The sequence below is a fragment of the Rana temporaria genome, chromosome 1, assembly GCF_905171775.1.
Source record: "Rana temporaria chromosome 1, aRanTem1.1, whole genome shotgun sequence".
NCBI lineage: Eukaryota > Metazoa > Chordata > Amphibia > Anura > Ranidae > Rana > Rana temporaria.
Genome location: NC_053489.1, coordinates 544185015 through 544206042, shown reverse-complemented (window position 1 = coordinate 544206042; position 21028 = coordinate 544185015). Strand labels below are relative to the sequence as shown.

The following is a 21028-nucleotide window of genomic DNA, read 5'->3' as shown; positions in this document are numbered from 1 at the left end:
TACACTCTACACACATGGGCTGTGTTTTTCCTTCCTGTCATCATGCACTTGTGTCTGACATATTTAATTTTTGCTTTTGAATGAGACTTGCATTTATACCCAGTATTATGCACCTCAAATTGTTTCTGCTACATGGTGATATTAACCTGTAACAGTTTGCTGTCCTGCTTGAATGCTACTATGTGATTTGTAATGCTACTAAGTGTTTGCCATTCGAATTGCTTTCTGTACTATACTATTGCAGCTAGTTGAGTCAAAAATTCCCACCCATCCATCGAGATGCATTTTAAGGGTCTCTCATCCATTCCAAAACATTAGAATTTGCATTGGAACAGTATTCAATGCAGTATGACAGCTCAATTCCCCTTAATACAAGATATACAGGACACACGCAGTCATTCTAAGAAAAGCAGTGATGTACAGTAACCATTGGCATTAAATATCAAATTTCACCTTAGATTGGTTTACAGCAGTCAAAACAATGAAAGACTTGCTGATTGGTTGTTGAGGCTAACTGCTTTTTTTTTTTTTTTGCATATTTATCTCAAGTTAAAGCTTCTCTAGGATTTATTTCTCTACTCATACTACAGATAGGTCAAAGTTCTACAGTATGGTAATATGTTATCTTTTAACTGACTTGGTTATGAAAACAAATTTTAAGCTATTTAAATAAAAACCCGGGGTTGATTTATTCTAAATGTTTGACTTGGAAACTGTAAAATAGGCATATTTTTGGCATTTAGCATATTGTTACCTAAAGGCTTTAGATTTTTGGGTCCTTTAGTTCTTCAGAGAATACGTTTTCCATATATATATATTTTTTGAATCGTTCTTAATTTTACAAGTTTTTATTTTCATCCTATTAGGAATATTTAGCAAGACTCAGGCAAATCAGGCTCCAGAATTTTAATGAACGACAGCAGATCAAAGCTAAGATGCGTGGAGAAAAGGTAAGCATACTTAAAGTGACTGTACACTGAGTTTTCTTTCTGTATTGTGACTGTTGTCTTCTGTGTCGTTGTGTAAGAAATGAGCAGTTGGATTAGAAAGGGCCAGAATTTGGGCCAAAGATCAAATCAGACCAAATATCTAGAAGGTTTCGCTGTCCATAATGGTGGGTGAAAAGACTTAAAAGTTCAAGTTGGCACGTGGACCATTTTTTTTTTTTTTATCCAACAAAAGTTTCTTTATTGATGAAAAAGGTGGTGTACAGCTTTTGACAAAGATACATTGATCAACATGACCATACAAACAGCCATCAAAAACATAATACTACAATGTCACCACTTTTACTACCCTCAAATTTCTATACTGGGCTACTCACCCCACGTTCAGTCCCAACAACCTGTTTCCCCAGGTCCACCAGGGGAAAGCCCCGGCGTATCCAGCCACAGAGCCCAAAGATTATCATATTTCCGTGTACTCCCCCTGTGTTGGTAGATACGTTTCTCCATACGTAGCATATCTCCTATCCTACCAATCCATTCCCTCGAGGTCGGAGGGCTCTCCGATTTCCAGTTAACCATAATCAACTTTCTAGCCTGAAATGGCACTCTATGAACAGCCTCCCTTGTGTACACCTCAATCACATACTCCTCCAATACAACTGCAATCTATGTGGTGTATAGTATACCCTCAAGATGATATGTAATTGGGTGAGCCGCTGGGCCACATTCAGTGAACAAACGCTCACCCCCTGAAATATCTCTTCCCACTGCTCTCCATCCATTTGGCCCACGTCCCTCTCCCATCTTTCCTTCACCAGTATGGGATGCTGCCCCAAGAAGTTCTGTAATAGGATGGCGTAGCATTGAGAAATAAAGCCCTTCGAAAGACACAGCATCCCCAATGAGGCTAAATACCGTGGTTGGCGACAGATGCCACTCTGAGGACCTACTCTGAGCCCTTACTGCGTGCTGGAGCTGCAGGTACTGAAAGAGCATTGAGGACGAAAGTCCATTTTCCGTCCGCAAATCGGTGAATGGTCTTCCATGTTTGAAAACGTGTTTGATATGTGTAATCCCATATGGTTTCCACCTAGTCCCTATCTGTAGTTTGGCCAGCTCTGTGTATGTATCATTAAGCCATAGGGGGCTATATTCAGTATAACCATCAGCCTGTTGAATATATTTGCATTTATTCCACACTTTTTGTATGAGATTGTACGTAGGATATTTCTTATTCGGTTTGGCAAAGGCCAAAGCTTCCAGTGCCATGGGGATGGGCCCACTCCCCACCGTGTGGAGCATTAGCGCCTGAGAAGAGCCAGCTGGCTTATCCCCGAAGCACCCCACCAGGTGTTGTACCTGAGCCGCCAGGTTGTACAACCAGGGGTTGGGCCGTGCCAGCCCGCCATTTTCTTTGGGCCTCTGAAGATGCTCCAATTTAATCCTGGGCGGTTTATTCTTCCATATCAAAGATCGGAAGATGGAATTCACTATTCAGAATTTTTTTTAGAGGGATCACTACCAGGGCATTGTGGAGACAGTAAAGCAACTGCGGCATTAGAATCAATCTTTACTAGGTTCACCTTGCCTGCCACCGAGATGCGGAGATTGTTCCATGATTTGACCTGTTCTCTAAACCTCTGGAGCAGGGGGGAAATGTTCAAGTGGCTAAAATCTCTCGGGTTGGCCGTCGTATGAACCCCTAGGTATTTAAAGGAGGCCGTGACAAGTATGGGGCAGGACGAAGTCACCGTTTGTGGGGAATCCCCATCCAACAGCAATAGGGCAGATTTCAACCAGTTGATCTGCAGGCCAGAGTACGCTCCAAACCTCGTAATTGTTGCCATGGCCTCCCACAGTGATGTGTCAGTATCCCCCAGCATAAGCAAGGTGTCATCAGCATAAAGCATCACCTTCTCCTGCAGGGGGCAATGGCAAAATCCCACAATGCTCGAATTAGCTCTAATCTCCATGACCAGGGGTTCAATGGATAATGTGAAGAGGAGAGGGGGACAGCAGGCAGCCTTGCCTCGTCCCCCTCCTCAGCGCAAAGTCATGGGACAGACAACCAAAGGCCCTGATAGCAGCCTCTGGCCGACGGTAAAGTAGGCGTACCCACGCTATATATGTGTCGCCGAACCTGAATCGCTCCAACACTGCCCATAAGTAATTCCAATCAATACTGTCAAATGCCTTTAGTGGCATCTAAGGACAGCAGAACCCTGCTTCCTACATTATTCGCACTGGACTGCATATTCAAAAATAACCGCCGCAGATTAATGGCAGTGGATTTATTCGGCATAAACCCTGCCTGATCGCCATGTATAAGGGAAGCTTTAACAGTTTTTAATTGCATTGCTAGCACCTTCGTCAGGATTTTTATGTCGCACTGCAGCAATGAGATTGGCCTGTAAGACCATGGGTCAACCAGATCCTTTGCCCGATTTAAGAAGCAGTATAATATTCGCTTTTGCCATGGAGGGCGGAAGCTCTCCAGCCCCCAGAGCCGCGTTAAACACCCAAAGCAAACGCAGCAGCAAGACAGCTGCATGTTGCTAATATACTTCCATGGGGATCCCATCCTCCCCCGGTGCCTTACAATTGGGGAACAATCCCACTGCCTCCTGAAGTTCCTCTACCGTAAGGGGTGCATCCAACCCCTTCCTCTGCTCTGCCGTTAGTCTAGGAAATGTCATGCTATGCAGTACTGCTCCAGATCCGCCCCTACATAGACAGTGCCAGGGCAGTACAACTCCTCATAGAACCCTGCTAACTCCTGCATAATAAGTTTTGGTGAGTTGACAGTGGGCCCAGCTTTGGATTTCATTGCCCCTATGGTAGGGGACCTCTGCTGTGAGTTCGCTATTCGTGCCAGCATACGCCCGTCTTCTCTCCCTCCTCAAAGAATGACTGCTTGGTGAAAAAAAACGTTTTTTCGGCCTTGGAGGAAAGCACCCGCGCATAAGCGGACTGAGCGGCCTGCCACTCCTCCCTAGCCGAGTCAGAGGGATCCAAAACATATTTCCACTCCATGTCTCCCACCCTCTCTTCCAACTCCGCCACAAAGGCAGATGAGGCCTTTTTAACCTTGGTAATCTCAGTTTTCAAAATCCCTCTCAAAAACATTTTAAAAGCTTCCCACTGTTGCATACAAGAACCTTCTGGGTCCTGGTTAATGAAAAACCCACGCACGCTCTGTCAGAAAGCATTGAATTTCCAAGGGGCTCTAGGGAGCTCAGTGGGCTGGAAGACCACCAAATACACTATTAATGGGGAATGATCAGATACACTACGGGGCCTATGTTCCATTTTGGCTACATATTGGAGCATTCGTGCGTTTCCCACCCCAGGTCAATTCTAGACAAATTGCCATGAGACTTAGAAAAACACGTATATTGTCTAACCCCCGGGTTCCGATGTCGCCAGACATCCACCCAGCCCACCTCTTGCAACAACCGCGCCAGGGGGGTTCCCCTGGAGAGGGCAGAGGCTCCTATGGCCGGATGTCTGTCCAGTGTGGGGTTCAAACACGTAGGAGATTATGGCCCGCAGCACCGCCGCCGTGAAAGGGGGGGGCACATACACACATGCAATTATACACCTTAAAGCACCCAACCTGCAATGAAGAAACACAAATCGCCCCTCAGGGTCAATGTTACTGTCCAGCTCCTGATAGTCCAAGGAGCCATGGACCAAGACACTCACCCCCCTAGAATAGGAGGTATGAGTGGAATGGTATGCTTTAGTCACCCAATTGTACCGTAAACAGCTCACAGTGTCCTCCGTCAGATGTGTTTCCTGGAAGCAAAAAATCCCTGGGTGAAATTTTTTAAGGCACATGCGTATCATCGTTCTCTTAAGCGGGGAGTGAAGTCCTCTCACATTCCACGATACTATAGGGACCTCCGCCATTCACCAAAATAAAACATAATAGGCAAGTGTACCCCCATTAGTCCTGAGGCTCTGGTGACCATTTGGCCCTTGAAGAATTCCGGAAGAATTCTCTCATTTTTTGTAAATTCTGTCGCAGCAGCGACAATTCTTCCCGCATGGTATTCACTGAGGCATTGTCAAGATTAACAGCCCTGAGGATATCTGCCAGTGTGGGCTGAGCAGCCCCATTTGTATCCGTGACATTAGTGCTTTGGGCCCCAGAGTCAGCCTGATCTGATTCCTCACTCTCACTGTGGTCAGCTAAAATGGCCGCCTGTGCCTGTGTCCCATTCAATTCAGGCTCAATGTGCTTGGAGTGCCCTGCAGCTTCAGTCCCCGTGAGCCCATTCATTTTCTGGGTGTAATATATCATGTCCTTGGGTGCCTCCTTACCCTGTGCTTTCGGCAGCCTCTGCGCTTTAGGACCTTGCGCCTTCATCTTGTCAGCGCCTTCGTGGGGTGCCCTTTACTGTGAGCGCGGCGGCGCCATCTTGGAAATCGGGACCCAAATCAAAGAGCCCTTTTCAGATCATTCCATGACTACTTGCCAAATTAAATCTAAAATTTCAATGAATATACTTGCCTTAAAGACTGCCTATAAACAGTTAGAAGTGTGGCCAATTAAGCAGGGACCAGTACCACCCAGCTGGACAAACTTGGATTAAAAGGAGTTTGGTGAATGTTGGCCAAACAGTTAATGCATCCAGTTAGATGCAGGCGTTTTTCAGTTATACAAAAACTGGCTGGGGAGATTCCTCCATTTTATGCTTTTTTAGTATGGATGGTAAAATCTATGTGTATTGCTAGCTTCGGTTAGGGATAACATGAGATTAGTTGAAGATAAATAGTCAATCGACACTCTTATGATAAAAATAAAAAAATTTACTTTAATGTTAACCTAAAAAACATTTTTGGAAACATCTACAGGTGGTTCTCAAAAAAATAGCATATTGTGATAAAGTTCATTATTTTCTGTAATGTACTGATAAACATTAGACTTTCATATATTTTAGATTCATTACACACAACTGAAGTAGTTCAAGCCTTTTTATTGTTTTAATATTGATGATTTTGGCATACAGCTCATGAAAACCCAAAATTCCTATCTCAAAAAATTAGCATATTTCATCCGACCAATAAAAGAAAAGTGTTTTTAATAAAAAAAAGTCAACCTTCAAATAATTCTGTTCAGTTATGCACTCAATACTTGGTCGGGAATCCTTTTGCAGAAATGACTGCTTCAATGCGGCGTGGCATGGAGGCAATCAGCCTGTGGCACTGCTGAGGTGTTATGGAGGCCCAGGATGCTTCGGTATCGGCCTTAAGCTCATCCAGAGTGTTGGGTCTTGCGTCTCTCAACTTTCTCTTCCCAATATCCCACAGATTCTCTATGGGGTTCAGGTCAGAAGAGTTGGCAGGCCAATTGAGCACAGTAATACCATGGTCAGTAAACCATTTACCAGTGGTTTTGGCACTGTGAGCAGGTGCCAGGTCATGCTGAAAAATGAAATCTCCATAAAGCTTTTCAGCAGATGGAAGCATGAAGTGCTCCAAAATCTCCTGATAGCTAGCTGCATTCACCCTGCCCTTGATAAAACACAGTGGACCAACACCTGCAGCTGACATGGCACCCCAGACCATCACTGACTGTGGGTACTTGACACTGGACTTCAGGCATTTTGGCATTTCCCTCTCCCCAGTCTTCCTCCAGACTCTGGCACCTTGATTACCGAATGACATGCAAAATTTGCTTTCATCCGAAAAAAGTACTTTGGACCACTGAGCAACAGTCCAGTGTTGCTTCTCTGTAGCCCAGGTCAGGCGCTTCTGCCGCTGTTTCTGGTTCAAAAGTGGCTTGACCTGGGGAATGCGGCACCTGTAGCCCATTTCCTGCACACGCCTGTACACGGTGGCTCTGGATGTTTCTACTCCAGACTCAGTCCACTGCTTCCGCAGGTCCCCCAAGGTCTGGAATCGGTCCTTCTCCACAATCTTCCTCAGGGTCCGGTCACCTCTTCTCGTTGTGCAGCGTTTTCTGCCACACTTTTTCCTTCCCACAGACTTCCCACTGAGGTGCCTTGATACAGCACTCTGGGAACAGCCTATTCGTTCAGAAATGTCATTCTGTGTCTTACCCTCTTGCTTGAGGGTGTCAATGATAGCCTTCTGGACAGCAGTCAGGTCGGCAGTCTTACCCATGATTGCGGTTTGGAGTAATGAACCAGGCTGGGAGTTTTTAGAAGCCTCAGGAATCTTTTGCAGGTGTTTAGAGTTAATTAGTTGATTCAGATGATTAGATTAAGAGCTCGTTTAGAGAACCTTTTCATGATATGCTAATTTTTTGAGATAGGAATTTGGGGTTTTCATGAGCTGTATGCCAAAATCATCAATATTAAAACAATAAAAAGGCTTGAACTACTTCAGTTGTGTGTAATGAATCTAAAATATATGAAAGTCTAATGTTTATCAGTACATTACAGAAAATAATGAACTTTATCACAATATGCTAATTTTTTGAGAACCACCTGTATATGTACAATGATGATCAGTCATTGTACAGTATGTTTAAGATCTTTAGAACCAGTGTCGTCTCCCAGCTAATCTGAGCTTTTTTAAAAAAGCCTCTGTTTATAGTACAATGCCCAACTAGGCCCTATGTAACATGGTGCCATTGGTTCCTGAGGCGGAAATATCTTCTGCAGATGTTATAACATGACATAATGCCAGTTTTTGTGTGGAGGTATACTCCTACAGTATACTCCTCCCTGTACAACCACATTTACCTACAGGTAAGCCTATATTAGGTGCAGGTAAAAATGCAGCACTGCATATAGTAAAGTAAATGTGGAAAAAAACATTAAACGGTATACACCCAACTGGGCGTGATAGTGAAACAAATTATAATCAGTCCACATGTGAAATGATGATCAAGTCACACAAAAAATCCAATGTAATGAGTGTCCATCATAAGTGGATGTTATAAGAGATGTAGAGATGTTATAAGACTCAATGGACCATTCCAGCAACAATTCTTCAAGCCGAATGTATAGATAAAATACGCTTACCAGAACTGTTGGACCCGATAACGCATCGATCAAGCATGCATGCATATAGGATGAAAGTGATCACAGTTCAATAAAAAAGGGGGGCAATATGGGGAGCGGTATACCTGGCCCCAATGCGTTTCGTTCCAAATAGGACTTCTACAGGGGCATCTACCTGCTCCCCCATATTGCACTTTGATTTTACTTTGTATGTTGTTTTACACACATACACATTATATATATAATATATATATATATATATATATATATATATATATATATATATATATATATATATATATATATATATATATATATATATATATATATAATGTGTGTGTAAAACAACATACAAAGTAAATATGGGGGAGCAGGTAGATGCCCCGGTAGAAGTCCTATTTGGAACGAAACGCATTGGGGCCAGGTACACCGCTCCCCATATTGACCCCCTTTTTTATTGAACTGTGATCACTTTTATCCTGTCTGTCGGTTTTTATTAATTAAAACCTACCCCTTTTGACCTGCACTATCGGAGCCGCTATTTTTTCTTTATTTTCATGTTGTGTGGATAAAAGCTTTTTGAGTCTCTCCAGGTCCCCATCACCCTTGAAAGGGGTCTTACTTACGAGAACCGAGATGTCTTGTGGATTCCTATCAATGTCCTAGCCACTCATATGGTTGGGATATTGGCACTGGATCAACCTTCAGCTGAGGAATATTGGGCCCATTGTTTTTTTTTTTTTTTTTCTCAAATGGTTGACATCATCCGGATATCAGTGAGGCGTACTCTACACTCTTCAGGATTTCCGCTTACAGTTTGGTCCACTAGCCGGTTGGGACACTGCATGCTCGATAGATCCGTTATCGGGTCCAACAGTTCTGGTAAGCGTATTTTATCTATACCTTTTGGCTTGAAGAATTGTCACTGGAATGGTCCATTTAATCTTATGACATCCCTACTGTGTTCTGTACATCCACTTATGATGGACACTTTCATTACATTGAATTTTTTGTGTGACTTGATCATTATTTCACGTGTGGACTGATTTATAATTTATTTCACTATCACACCATGTTGGGTGTATACTGTTTAATGTTTTTTTCCACATTTCACTTTACTATATGTAGCGCTGCATATTTACCTGCACTCTTTTCGAATTTTTGTCACATTCCTATGCAGCTGCTCCCCTTTTTCCTGTTTGGTTTGCTTGTGTGTTTTTTTTTTTTTTTTTGGGATAGCGCAATCATTATTCACATTTACATAAGCCTATATTAAGGCTTACCTGTTGGTGCTGGAAATATCGCCTAAACCTCCACGGTTTAGGAGATATTTACAAAAAAGCCATACGCTGATGTCTACGGCGCATTCGCACTTTAGAGTCAAATATGTTTTTATTGCTTTTAACAGAATAAAATAATAGATAACTTTTAGATGTGCACAACAAAGGGTAATACAATGCAAGTAACACTTTCCGTACATTGTAGGAAACATTTCCAACGTAAACACTAACACACCGCCGCCTTCCAGACGGTGATACTCTATACGAGGACCAGTTTAACAGGCAGTTGCATTTAAGAGGGTTTCTTTGAAAGCAAAAAAAATGGGTTCAGACGCAGAAGATTTCCGCGTTTCAGACGCCAAGCGCAGTAACCCGCGTTTAGCAGCGTTTCCTTTATAGGCGTTTTTCGTTTTTGCCCATTTAAAAAAAAAATGCTTCTAAACACAAACGCGGCAAAACGCCTCTAAAAGCGGCATGTGAACGCGTATAAACTGACGTTTTAAACGTGGGTTACTATCTGTCATGTTTAATCACTTAGGAGCAGTTGTAAAAACATCCCGCGTACATGGAGCCTTAGAAAGGGCAGATCGTGCCGTTTCTAAAGGGTTCATGCTGTGACTGGCGGCTCCCGCGAACATGTGTGGGAGTGATGTCACACGACTCCAGCCAGTCACAGAGCCGGAGTTTGCGGCCCCGGAAGGAAGAGGGGTGAAGATTAACGCTAGCTGTGTGGGGGCAGCAGTGACATTGCAGGCTTCAGTTTCAGGCAAGTGACACATAATGGGCTACTATGCGATGCATAGTAGTCTATTATGCTTTTCCTTTGCAGGGAAATAAAGAGGAAGTAAAACCCATTAGGGTTTACTTCCTCTTTAAGTAGCTTGTAAGCTATTCTGATCCTTGTAGGGTTAACTCTTAAGCCTCGTACACAAGCACGGTTTTCTCGGCAAGAAAACTGCTGGCAGAGCTTTCTTGCAGAGTAAACCGTGCGTGTGTACGAGGCTTTGAGGTTTCTCGTCAAGAAAACTGCCCAGAATCGACTCTCTATTTTCTCGTCGTGAGCTTCTCGGTAAGTGTTTTCCTGCCGAGAAACCCAAGCGTGTGTATACTTGCCTCTCCATGAAAACCCGCGCATGCTCGAAATTACTTTGACGCATTTGCGGTAGCTTCCAAGGCATAGGTCGGGTGAAGCAAGATGGCGGCGACGGCATCGAATGTGATGAGCGTATGCTCTTCGTAGTCGATGACGTCACCGCGTTCGTTCCATTCAAAAGAACGGCGGTTCGTTTGAATGGAGTGTGTGTACACTTGGCCGTCAAGAGATTCTTGCCAAGAATCTCGTCAGGAAAAACAATGTTTTTTTTCCTGACGAGATTCTGGGCTGTGTGTACAGGGCTTTACACTTTGTGTCTTCCTGGCAACAGCGTTTATCCTGTCACTTCTCCTTCTTTTCTAGTCTCCCTCCCTAATCTGTGATCCCTCTGCCTAGTCTGTGTCATTCTGGTTGTGTATTACTGCATTTTAAACAGTAGAGGCACTTATTTGTATTGTATTACATAGCTATACCTGCAACAGGGGCCAGCCTGAAGAGATCTATCAGGATTTCGTTTTCTGACTAAAGTTCCACTTTAAATGTGAATGGGAACATGTAACAATCTCAATGTGCAAAAGTGGGAACACACTTTAAAACTATAAATTATTAGGGTTACTCATAATACATGTAATCCCAAATCTAAAAGTACTAAAAAATATTGGTTATTGGCAGAGTTTATATAAAGGGAAGCAAATGTTATATGATGATAATAAGAAAGCCTTTTCATAATACACACTTGTTTTGAAATTTTGTTTTCTTTTTTCATATATTTTAACATAATGTAAAATGCATGTTTGTTGAACGGCTAACATTTTAGAAATGTCCTTCACCATGTTTATTTTGATCCAACAGGGAGATGAAGGACAACCTAGTAGCAAAGGCAGCAGCGAGGAAGCTGAGCTGAGAAGGAAAAAAATTGAAGCTTTAAAGGTATTATATATCAGAAATGTATATCTTTTAGGAAGAGGTTTCGTTTTGAAAATGGACTTCAGTTATACAATCCATTGACCTACTAGTTATCACAGAACACTAATCCCATTCGTAACACAGAAGAACTGGATTTGATTTGTATGGGTGTGTTTATTATTTAGTAACTTGGTACTTTTCGACTTGGGTTTAACTAAATAATATTTGATTTAACAAAGGGTTTAGCGAAATCTGGTGTCATAGGCGATCATGTTCACCCTGTGGCAGTGCTAAAAGTACGTCTGAGAAACTGGTTTGAATAAGTGTTCTTGGCTGGTTCTCCCCTGCACTGCCCAGCTGATAAGATTGTATGCAAATTCAAATTTTGTTTTTTTGACACTCCCAAGAATGTGGAACTCAGGTCTGAACGACTGGCACCAAATTGACAGGAAGCTAAATTATTACATCAAGTTAAGGGAGAGTCACACCATGTGGGGTGGGACTGCATTGAGTGGCTATTCCAGCTCAGTCCAACTATACCACCACCACCATGAGGCAAAGCAAACTGCCTTGGCTCTAGTGTGGCATGTTCACGCCATTGCATTAGTTTTACTTACTTTTTATAAGTTTGATCTTCCCAAAGAAAAATATCCCACTCTTCATAATCACTCCTTATCCATGTCATCAGTCTTTGTCAGCACCTATATTTGTCAGCAACTATTTTAAATGATGAAGCACACAAAGGGCAAAATTAGGACCAAAATATCTGATGAGCACCTTAAGATTTCATTAAGAATTGCTACTACATTCATTGAACCAGATATTGATGCTTCAGTGATCATTAACTTGTGACCTGCCTGACTTTTTCTGCCCAATCGGACATCCTTATTGTTAATGTATTTTATGTATGGCCCAAGACCATTCCTCTTCTTCCAGTATGGCCCAGGAGGATCAAAAGTTTGGACACCCCTGGTCTAAGCTGATGAAATTTGCCTAATATAAATAACCGTATCACTGGAATCCCTCCAGCTACTGTCATCCAAATGCTCCTTGGTAAAGCGGGATGTCTGATTGGAGCCAGCCAAAGAGTAGCTCTACCTTATAACATTGTGTGTCCGTTCTGGTTATGTTTTGGTGCTAGCAGCCAAACAAAACCCAGGGGTAGAAACCGGTAAAAATTACCCAGATTTTATCAGTTTTAGGTAGAAAAACTGTGTAAGTATAACATAGATTGTTTAGACTAAGCTTTGTTTTCCTTCCCTTACTTCATAAAAAAAAAGAAAGATGGAAAACATTTTTTTTTAACTTTACATTGAGTGAAGGTGGGTTTTTTTTTTTTTTTCTTGCGTTTTCAATTTGTTGTGACCTTATGTTACCTTTTCCCCCAGACCACTTTTGAGACTATGATTCACTATTTCTGATATGAGATTTTGTGCAAGTCACATGCCCTTTTGGATCAAGTAATCTCCTATTTATCCAATACATCTGCTTTTAAGGTCTGAGGTTAGATATCCATGACATAGACAATTGCGTTTTTATTTTTTTTTTAAATCCGGGCTGTGAGTGGATTTGCAGCACTGTTACCTTCACTCCAAGTTTAGAATCCGTCCATCCTATAAACTCTGTATGATGCCTTCTCTTTCTTTCAATTTTAGGTTGTACAGATGTTGTTAATAAAAATGCATCCCAATTCCAATAAAATCATTACTTTTTGTGCAGGCCCAAGCCAATGCTAGAGCAGCTGCATTAAAAGAAGATCTAGAGCGAAAGAGAAGGGAAGCTGATGAAAGGGAGAAACGAGCCTGGGATGAGCATGTAAGAACGTTTTTTAAGAACTTTTATTTTAACTTTATTTTTAAATAGATTTCCATTCAAATAGATTTCTGTGAAAAAAATAAATAAAAAATCCTTCATGTACAGTGCTTGTGAATGCATAATGAAACAGATATTTCAGGTGGATGTCAATGGATTTGATCTAATTCAAACCTTTAGAGCTAGCCATACCCATAGTATAAAATAGACTGGTGTTCTGAAATAAAGCAACTGTAGTTCAATCTGTAACAAAACAAGAGAAGGGTCCTTGACAGAAAAAGACAACAGTGTAGCAGAACTCTTCAAGGAAACTGGACTCATTTTTTGGTTTCTCACACAAAAAAAAAAAAAAATTCTGAACCAGGGGTAGGCATCCTTTTGAGCATAGTGTGCCATAAAATATTTTCAAAGAATTTGTGAGTGCCAGCTACAAAAACCAAAAAATGGCAACTTCTCACACACTAATTTTTTAGTAATTGCTGTAAATGAAAATAATATTGAGCTTTGTGCCTTCACACCTCAAATTAGCCCAATTACTTGCACTATAGACCTTGGATCAGCCAATTTCCTGGATCTCAATACACAATACTCAACACCTTGGATCAGTCCCATTTCCTGCACCCTCACACCTCAAATCACCCCAAATCCTTAATCTTCTCACCTCACCCCAATTGCTACACCTTTGCACCTCAGATCCCCCCAGTTCTTGCACCTTTACATCTCTGATCACTCCAAATTCTGCTCTTCACACCTCCCATCACCCTGATTTCTGCACCTTCACACCTCAGATCAACCCCAAATCCTCCACCTTCACACCTCAGGTCACCCCAGTTTCTAAAATAAGCCCCAATTCCTGCACCTTCACAACTCAAATCAGCCCTAATTCCTGCACCTGTTAATTGGTAGTTCCCAATAGCCAACATGGTTCAACAGTGCAGGGGACAGTGTTCAGCAGGGCAGAGGACTGGGGTAAGTGGGGTAGTGTACAGGGGTCAGTCAGGCAGAGGATGGGGGCAATGTACAGGGTTCAATAGGGCAGAAGTTTGGGGAAAGCGGGACAGAGGACGCATTCTGCAGGGCTCTGTACATGGGTCAGAGGGCAGAGAACTAGGGTCAGTGCTGGCGGGACACACATTAGAGCTCCTCCTCCCCACACAGAATATAACCAAGATCAGATTATTTTACAGACACAGCCTCCATCTGCGCAGTGTGTAGTTGGCTACTGCAGCTTTTCTGCTGTTTTGATTTAGGAACATAACAGGCAGCTATATACTGTGCTGATGGAGGTTGTATCTGTAAAATAATCCCATTTCAGCTACGTACAGTGCATCCGGAAAATATTTACAGTTCTTCACTTTTTCCACATTTTGTTATATTAGTCTTATTCCAAAATGCATTTAATTCATTATTTTCCCATCCACAATTTTACAAACAATACCCTATAATGACAATGTGAAAAGTTTTTTTTTTGTTATCTTTGCAAATTTATTAAAAAGAAAAAAAACATAAGTATTCACAGCCTTTGAAATGACATTCAAATTTGAGCTCATCCTTCAGATGTTTCTACAACTTGATTGGAGTCCACCTGTGGTAAAGTTAGTTGATTGGACATGATTTGGAAAGGCACAAACCTGTCTATATAAGGTCCCACAGTTAACAGGGCATGTCGGAACACAAACCAAGCCATTAAGTACAAGGAATTGTCTGTAGACCTCAGACAACATTGTATCTAGTTACATATCTGGGGAAGGATACAGAAAAACATCTGCAGCATTGAAGGTCCCAGTAAGCACAGTGGCCTCCATCATCTGTAAATGGAAGAAGTTTGAAACCACCAGGACTCTTCCTATAGGGAGCCGCCCAGCCAAACTGAATGATCGGGGGAGAAGGGCCTTACTCAGGGAGGTGACCAAGAACCCGATGGTCACTCTGACAGAGTTTCAGTGTTTCTCTGTGGAGAGAGGCGAACCTTCCAGAGGAACAACCATCTCTGCAGCACTTCACCAATCAGACCTGTATGGTAAAGTGGCCAGACGGAAGCCACTCCTCAGTAAAAGGCATATGACAACCCACATGGAGTTTGCCAAAAGGCACCTGAAGGACTCAGACCATGAGAAACAAAATTCTCTGGTCTGATGAAACAAAGATTGAATTCTTTGGCCTGAATGGCAAGCTTTCTTGTCTGGAGGAAACCAGGAACCGCTTATCACCTGGCCAATGCCATCCCTACAGTGAAGCTTGGTGGTGGCAGCATCTTACTGTGGGGATGTTTTTCAGCGGCAGGAACTGGAAGACTAGTCAAGATTAATGGAAAGATGAATGCAGCAATGTACAGAGACATCCTTAATGAAAACCTGCTCCAGAACGCTCTGGACCTCAGACTGGGGCGAAGGTGCAGCATGTATATCACGCTGAACACGGCCTCTATGTCGGCTAAAAGAATGGCAAGCCGAATGAGGTAGGCAGGACTGGAGGGCAGGAAGGAGGCAGCCAGGATTCTTCCTGTGTAGTCAGTCACAATGATCGGATGGCTGGCTTTGTTAATAATGTATGTCGGGTGTCTCCTGGAATGGACGTAGGTGGAAAAGAGGCAGCGGGTGCATACATGTCCGGTGTCAGGACAGTCGCATGCCATCATAAATGTGGCCGCATGCTGGGGGTTGCCGACCCCTGGTCTGAACTGATAAAATTATGTTTTTGTTCTTTTTGGATTTGAATGGTTTAGGTCACAGGTGTCGAACACAAGATCCGCCGGCCGAATCTGGCCCTCGCACCTCTCCTGCAGCTGCAAAAGAACTCCAGCCCTCCTCTGGTCCTACTCCAGCCCTTACTTTCTGCTTTCAAGCAATGCATCCAGCTTCTTCCCAGCAGCAGTATAAGGAAAGGGGGGGTGCACTGTGATGTAAGGGAGAGTGAGAGACTCAACTTCTGATGGTGGGGTGGCTCTTGACATCTAATGTAAAGGGGAGGGGATGCGCTGGACATCTAATCTTACAGATACAACTGGCCCTTTTGAGGGCAATCATAATGCTGATGCAGCCCACAATGAAATTTAGTATGACACCCCTGGTTTAGGTTTTATCCAATGTCTTTAATAACTCCACTTTTTGTTGGGGGAAAAAAAAACATTCCCCTCTGGGTGATCAATGGTCATTGCAAGGATCGCTACAAAGTTAGTCTGATTGAACAAGGACACAAGTCTATTCAGTTCAACCCACAGAGAGAAAAAAAAGGGGAAAGAATAGCTGTTAAAGCATTTCTTATGCAGGATTGATTCTAAATAGGAATGAGTGACTAATTCATAAGGGTGCCTTTACAACTGCGACTGCACCCTGCCTGTCAACAGATGTGAAAACCTCAGCAGGGCTTTCTGTGATTAGTTGTGAGTAGACAGCCCTATTAGAAAGCAATGGGAGGCTGTTGGCTCTCGCAGCTAGATGTGCCTACTTGCATGTGATCACTGCTTGAGAGATTAAAGTGAATGTAAGCCCACTCTCATTCTTTCTAAACTACTGCCATAGTGGTTGTAAGGATATACATGCCTCCTGCATGTATCCTTGCATGTCACATGTCTCCCCTCTGTCGTGAGACCTGATAAACTGCAGATTCTGTGGGTGAGTCTGTTGTCCTGAGTGCGGTGGGTGGAGTTGTGATGTCAGTAGACTCACTGCCCACCTCTACACTCCCCTTTAAAACAGGCATTTTCTCCCATGTATTTCTTACACTGAACTTCTTCTATGATACAGTAACTAACATCCAGTCAAAACCCAGAAAAGTCACCACATGACTTCAGCATGCCCAATCATGCTGAGGTGTGGAGCAGCCAATCCTGGGAGAGCTAGAGAAGAAAGGAGGAGGGGATCTGAAGTACACAGAATGCCTCATTCAGGCTCTTGCATGAGATATGTTAATAACCTGCCATTCACAGCAAGTATTTCTCTGTCCGTTTTTATCCCCCTGAAAAAAGATAAGAGGACTGCTCAGAGCTGGATTAACTATTCGTGGCAAGACGGGGCACAGATGACATGAAATCTTATACTGTACGAGGTGCAAACCTTCATTTTTTTTTTTTTTCAGGTTTACATCCACCATGTGTGTGCATGATTGTCTCCTGAGAGCTGGTAGCCTCCCATTTGCCTTCATCATGGAAACCACTGCTGGGGTTTTCCCATCTAATCTGAGGCAGGGTGTAATCGCAGATGTGAATGCACCCTTACAAGTGGCTGATGCTCTTTAAGGTTTCTGATGGCAAAATTTGCAGTGTCCGCATTCCTTTAGAAGTGATCAACCTTTTAGGGAGTCTTTTTATCAACAAGGGCATTTTTGTTGCCTGAAATCTGGTATATATCTTAGTGCAGAATTCTTCAAATTACATTTCTGTACACTGTGTACAGAATGCCTCCAGGTTGCCATATTGCATTGAATTTATGCAAACGTACAGCAGGTTGAAATGGAAAGGTAATTTTTAATTCGCTTAAAGTGATATTAAAGGCGTGTTTTTTATTTTATTTAAAGTAAAAAACATGTTCTACTTACCTGCTCTGTTTAGTGGTTTTGCACAGAGCAGCCTCGATTCTCCCTCGAGTCCCCAGAGGACAATCCTTGCCCTTGCCCTGTACTGAGGGCTCCCATAGCAAGCCCCTTGCTTTAGTGACATTCATGCATGCTCCTTCTTGCGCTGTGTCTGTGTATCCATAAGAGCTTGTCCCCCACCCCCACTTTCCCCTCCTTGGCTGTGATTGACAATGACTCCCGCTACTGTGTCTCAGTCACTGAGGAGGATGAGACCTAGAAGAGCTGCTGCACTTGTGCACATTGCTGGATCGAGATGGGGCTTGGGTAAATGTAAGGGGAAAATAGATTACTTGTATATTTAGCAAGGATTTTGGAAACCTGAAGCAGGAAGAAAGCAGAGTCATCTGGGATCTTATAATTGGTAAATTTTTGTGATATCTTCAGGACCTCTTTTCAGCAACTCCTGAGTTAAGGGCATGACCAGAAGACATGCAGTAGCGTTCCCCCTGACAATCTATCCGATCATTGTTTTTTTGCCCATACTTCGCTTGGGCGTCACAGAAGTACACTTTTGCTTTCATGTGACACTGAATGAGTCAACAGCAGGCACTGAAATCCCTGCCTGATTAACAGCTGCTTCCACCTCTCGGCGTGCGGCTGAGAGCTGGAGCCAGCTGTGGTTACCCTCTTCCCTGCTCAGCAGCTCCAGTAAGTGCTGCAGGAGCAGAGCAGTGAATGAAAGTCACTGCTTTCTGCTCTGAGCAGCCTGAGAACTGAGCAATCAGTGGTCATGTGATTGCTCAGTTCTCAGGCTTAGAACCGATGTGGGACAGCTGCAGCTTCAAATCGATGCTGCAGCACTGCTCAAAAAAATGAAAGGAACACTTAGAAAACCTTTTAGATCTCAACGGGCAAAAATCTCATGCTGGATCTCTATACTGATATGGACTGGGTAATGTGTTAGGAATGAAAGAATGGCACATCATTTAATGGAAATGAAAATTATCCACCTACAGAGGGCTGAATTCAAAGACACCCCGAAAATCAAAGTGAAAAAATTATGCCGCAAGCTAGTCCATTTTGCTGAAATTTAATTGCAACAACTCGAAATGCTCCTCACTAGTTTGTATGGCCCCCAACTGCTTGTATGCATGCCTGACATCATCTGGGAATGCTCCTAATGAGACGACGGATGGTGTGCTGGGGTATTGGGTATCTGCCATTGGGTATAGGGATGAAATCCTTGGACCCATTGTCAGATCCTACGCTGGTGCAATGGGTCCTGGGTTCCTCCTGGTGCACGACAATGCCCGGCCTCATGTGGTGAGAGCATGCAGCCAGTTCCTGGAGGATGAAGAAATTGATACCATTGAATGGCCCCAAAAGAATACCTCTGGGACATTGTTTCGGTCCATCTGGTGCCGACAGGTTTCACCTCAGTCTGTTCAGGAGCTCAGTGATGCTCTGGTCCAGATCAGATGGCTGGAGAGCGCTGGGCAGACTCTGAGAACAGGAGCTCCGTATCGCTGGGTAAGCAGATGGAGGCGTATCCAGGACGTAAGCCAGGAGGTCATCAACAACTGGACAGAGCAGGTACCGAAACGAGAGTCAGAAACAAGACACAGGCAGGGTTCGGTACACAGTCGGGCAGCAAGGTACAGGAACATCAGCCAGAGGCGGAGTCGGACACAAGACGGGGTCATGTAGGCAGGCAGAGGTCAAGGAGTAGGTTCAGGTGAAGCCGGGTCAAGACACAGGAAACTGGAACAGATCAGGTAACAGGCACTAGCTGAAAGACCACTCTGCAATGTTCATGTGTCGGTGTTCAGTTTAAATAAGGTTACTTGGCGCCCATACGTGCACGTGTGCGTGCCTACGCATGCACCAATACAAGTCCCTCTTTGTGCACACACTGGTGTGCCTGTGCTTGTGCGCAGATGTACGCCTGTTAGTTGGACTTCTCTTACACATCCCAATAAAACAAAACTTTCTAATATTTAAAGAAATTTATGAACCAACCTTTGCCCCCTCTCAATGTCCTTTGTTTTGCAAAATGAAATGTTCTCCCAAAATCTGCTCCATCTTTGTTTCTCTATAGGACACTGTTCCAAATGCAATTTTTTTCGACTTGTGCTTTAATGTGTTCTGCACCATACAGGAATAAAAAGTTTACCTAGAAATTACTAAAATCTGTACTAATTGTATTAATTCTGTTCGGATTAATCATGTAATTATTGTCTGTGTTTATTATAATGATGCATTTGTCTTTTAAAATACATTGTTAATTTTAGTCGCCTTTGTGTTTGCTTTAGGGGAACAGTTTTTAATGTGTCTTGCTGCAGCAGTATCGCCACCTTTTTACTTCCCTAGAGGTTTGCTTGGTAGCGTTTTCATTATAGCAAGCAGTAAAATAAGGGACATTGACACTATGGCCTCATTTTATACTCCAGAAGCAGACAGACATAAACCTGTCAGCTATAGCAGGTCGCATTCTTTCTATTCACCACAATAGCCTCATTGACATAAACGTAGTCTTGTTGACTTTTATTACTCCCCTTATACACATTAATTAAGGGGCAAAACTGCACTTAATAAAAAACACCTTATAAGCTGTGTATTTGTGTTGACCTTTTGCACACCTCCAAACAAGGGAAAGTTGCACTTTCTCACATTTAGTTTGACTAAAAAAAGTAAGTTGTCAGGTTTGGGTAAAATAATTGTTTTGTAACAGCTTAGTGCTTCACTTTACAAGTCTAAAGGTGCAGTGGTGTTTAAAACCTGAGATCATGTCTACGTGTTTTGGAACAAACTGCAAAACAGAATTGGATACATATAAATGAAGATCGTGTTTTTTTTTTTTTTTTTTAATATGCTTCTATAAATTGTGCATAGAGCTTATGTTCTTGATTTCACTGCAGCAAAGTTGTCTTCCCTCCACTTTTATGACACGGAGGTGGTCCTGAAAGGTGCTCGTATTACAACTTAAAAATTGGGAGATGGGGAGCTAGTTAGGTGGGCTGCATGCTCTTGCGCTGACAAGTGGAGGGGGCAGAGTACGTACATGGTTTAACTAATTGGTCTGCCAATACTCCTTCATTATCCAGTCAGGCTGGGGGCATGGAAAGGGACCAAGTTTTACTGCCTAACTGCAGGAGAGAAAGGTCGGGTCACCAGCTTGGCTCTCTCTAGTCTGTTAGGCATATGTACATTTTAGGACTGGAAAAATTGCGCCTCTTCAGACTAACCCTTGACGAGATCATGCGGCTGATGGCAAAAACACCCATCATCCTCAGTGGAAACGGACTGCAAAGACTTCTCTGTCCGTCAAGAAACTTCTTTCGTTCCTTCAGTCCTTCGACCTCCACATTAAGACCCCCCTCTCCCCAAGTTTGCACCCCATCCACCCACATTTCCTGGTGCTCAAAGTCTGCCAGATCCTTGGACGAGCCTTCCTCTACGTGAAGTACAGCAAAGGACATTTGTTAGCATTTGTGGGTG

At 43.1% G+C, this 21028-nt stretch overlaps 1 protein-coding gene across 8 annotated transcripts in view; it reads left to right on the top strand.

The window, feature by feature from the left end:
• NEK1 (NIMA related kinase 1) overlaps window positions 1–21028 on the top strand; it is a 177095-nt gene that overhangs the window by 67914 nt on the left and 88153 nt on the right. For 6 of the 8 annotated variants that reach the window (XM_040333138.1, XM_040333114.1, XM_040333146.1 and 3 more), the window contains 3 exons: window positions 867–950; window positions 11147–11227; window positions 12923–13018. In XM_040333138.1, the coding sequence (XP_040189072.1) occupies window positions 867–950; window positions 11147–11227; window positions 12923–13018 (261 nt within the window). The remainder of the gene's footprint in view (window positions 1–866; window positions 951–11146; window positions 11228–12922; window positions 13019–21028) is intronic. The other 2 variants (XM_040333132.1, XM_040333095.1) reach the window with 1 other exon arrangement.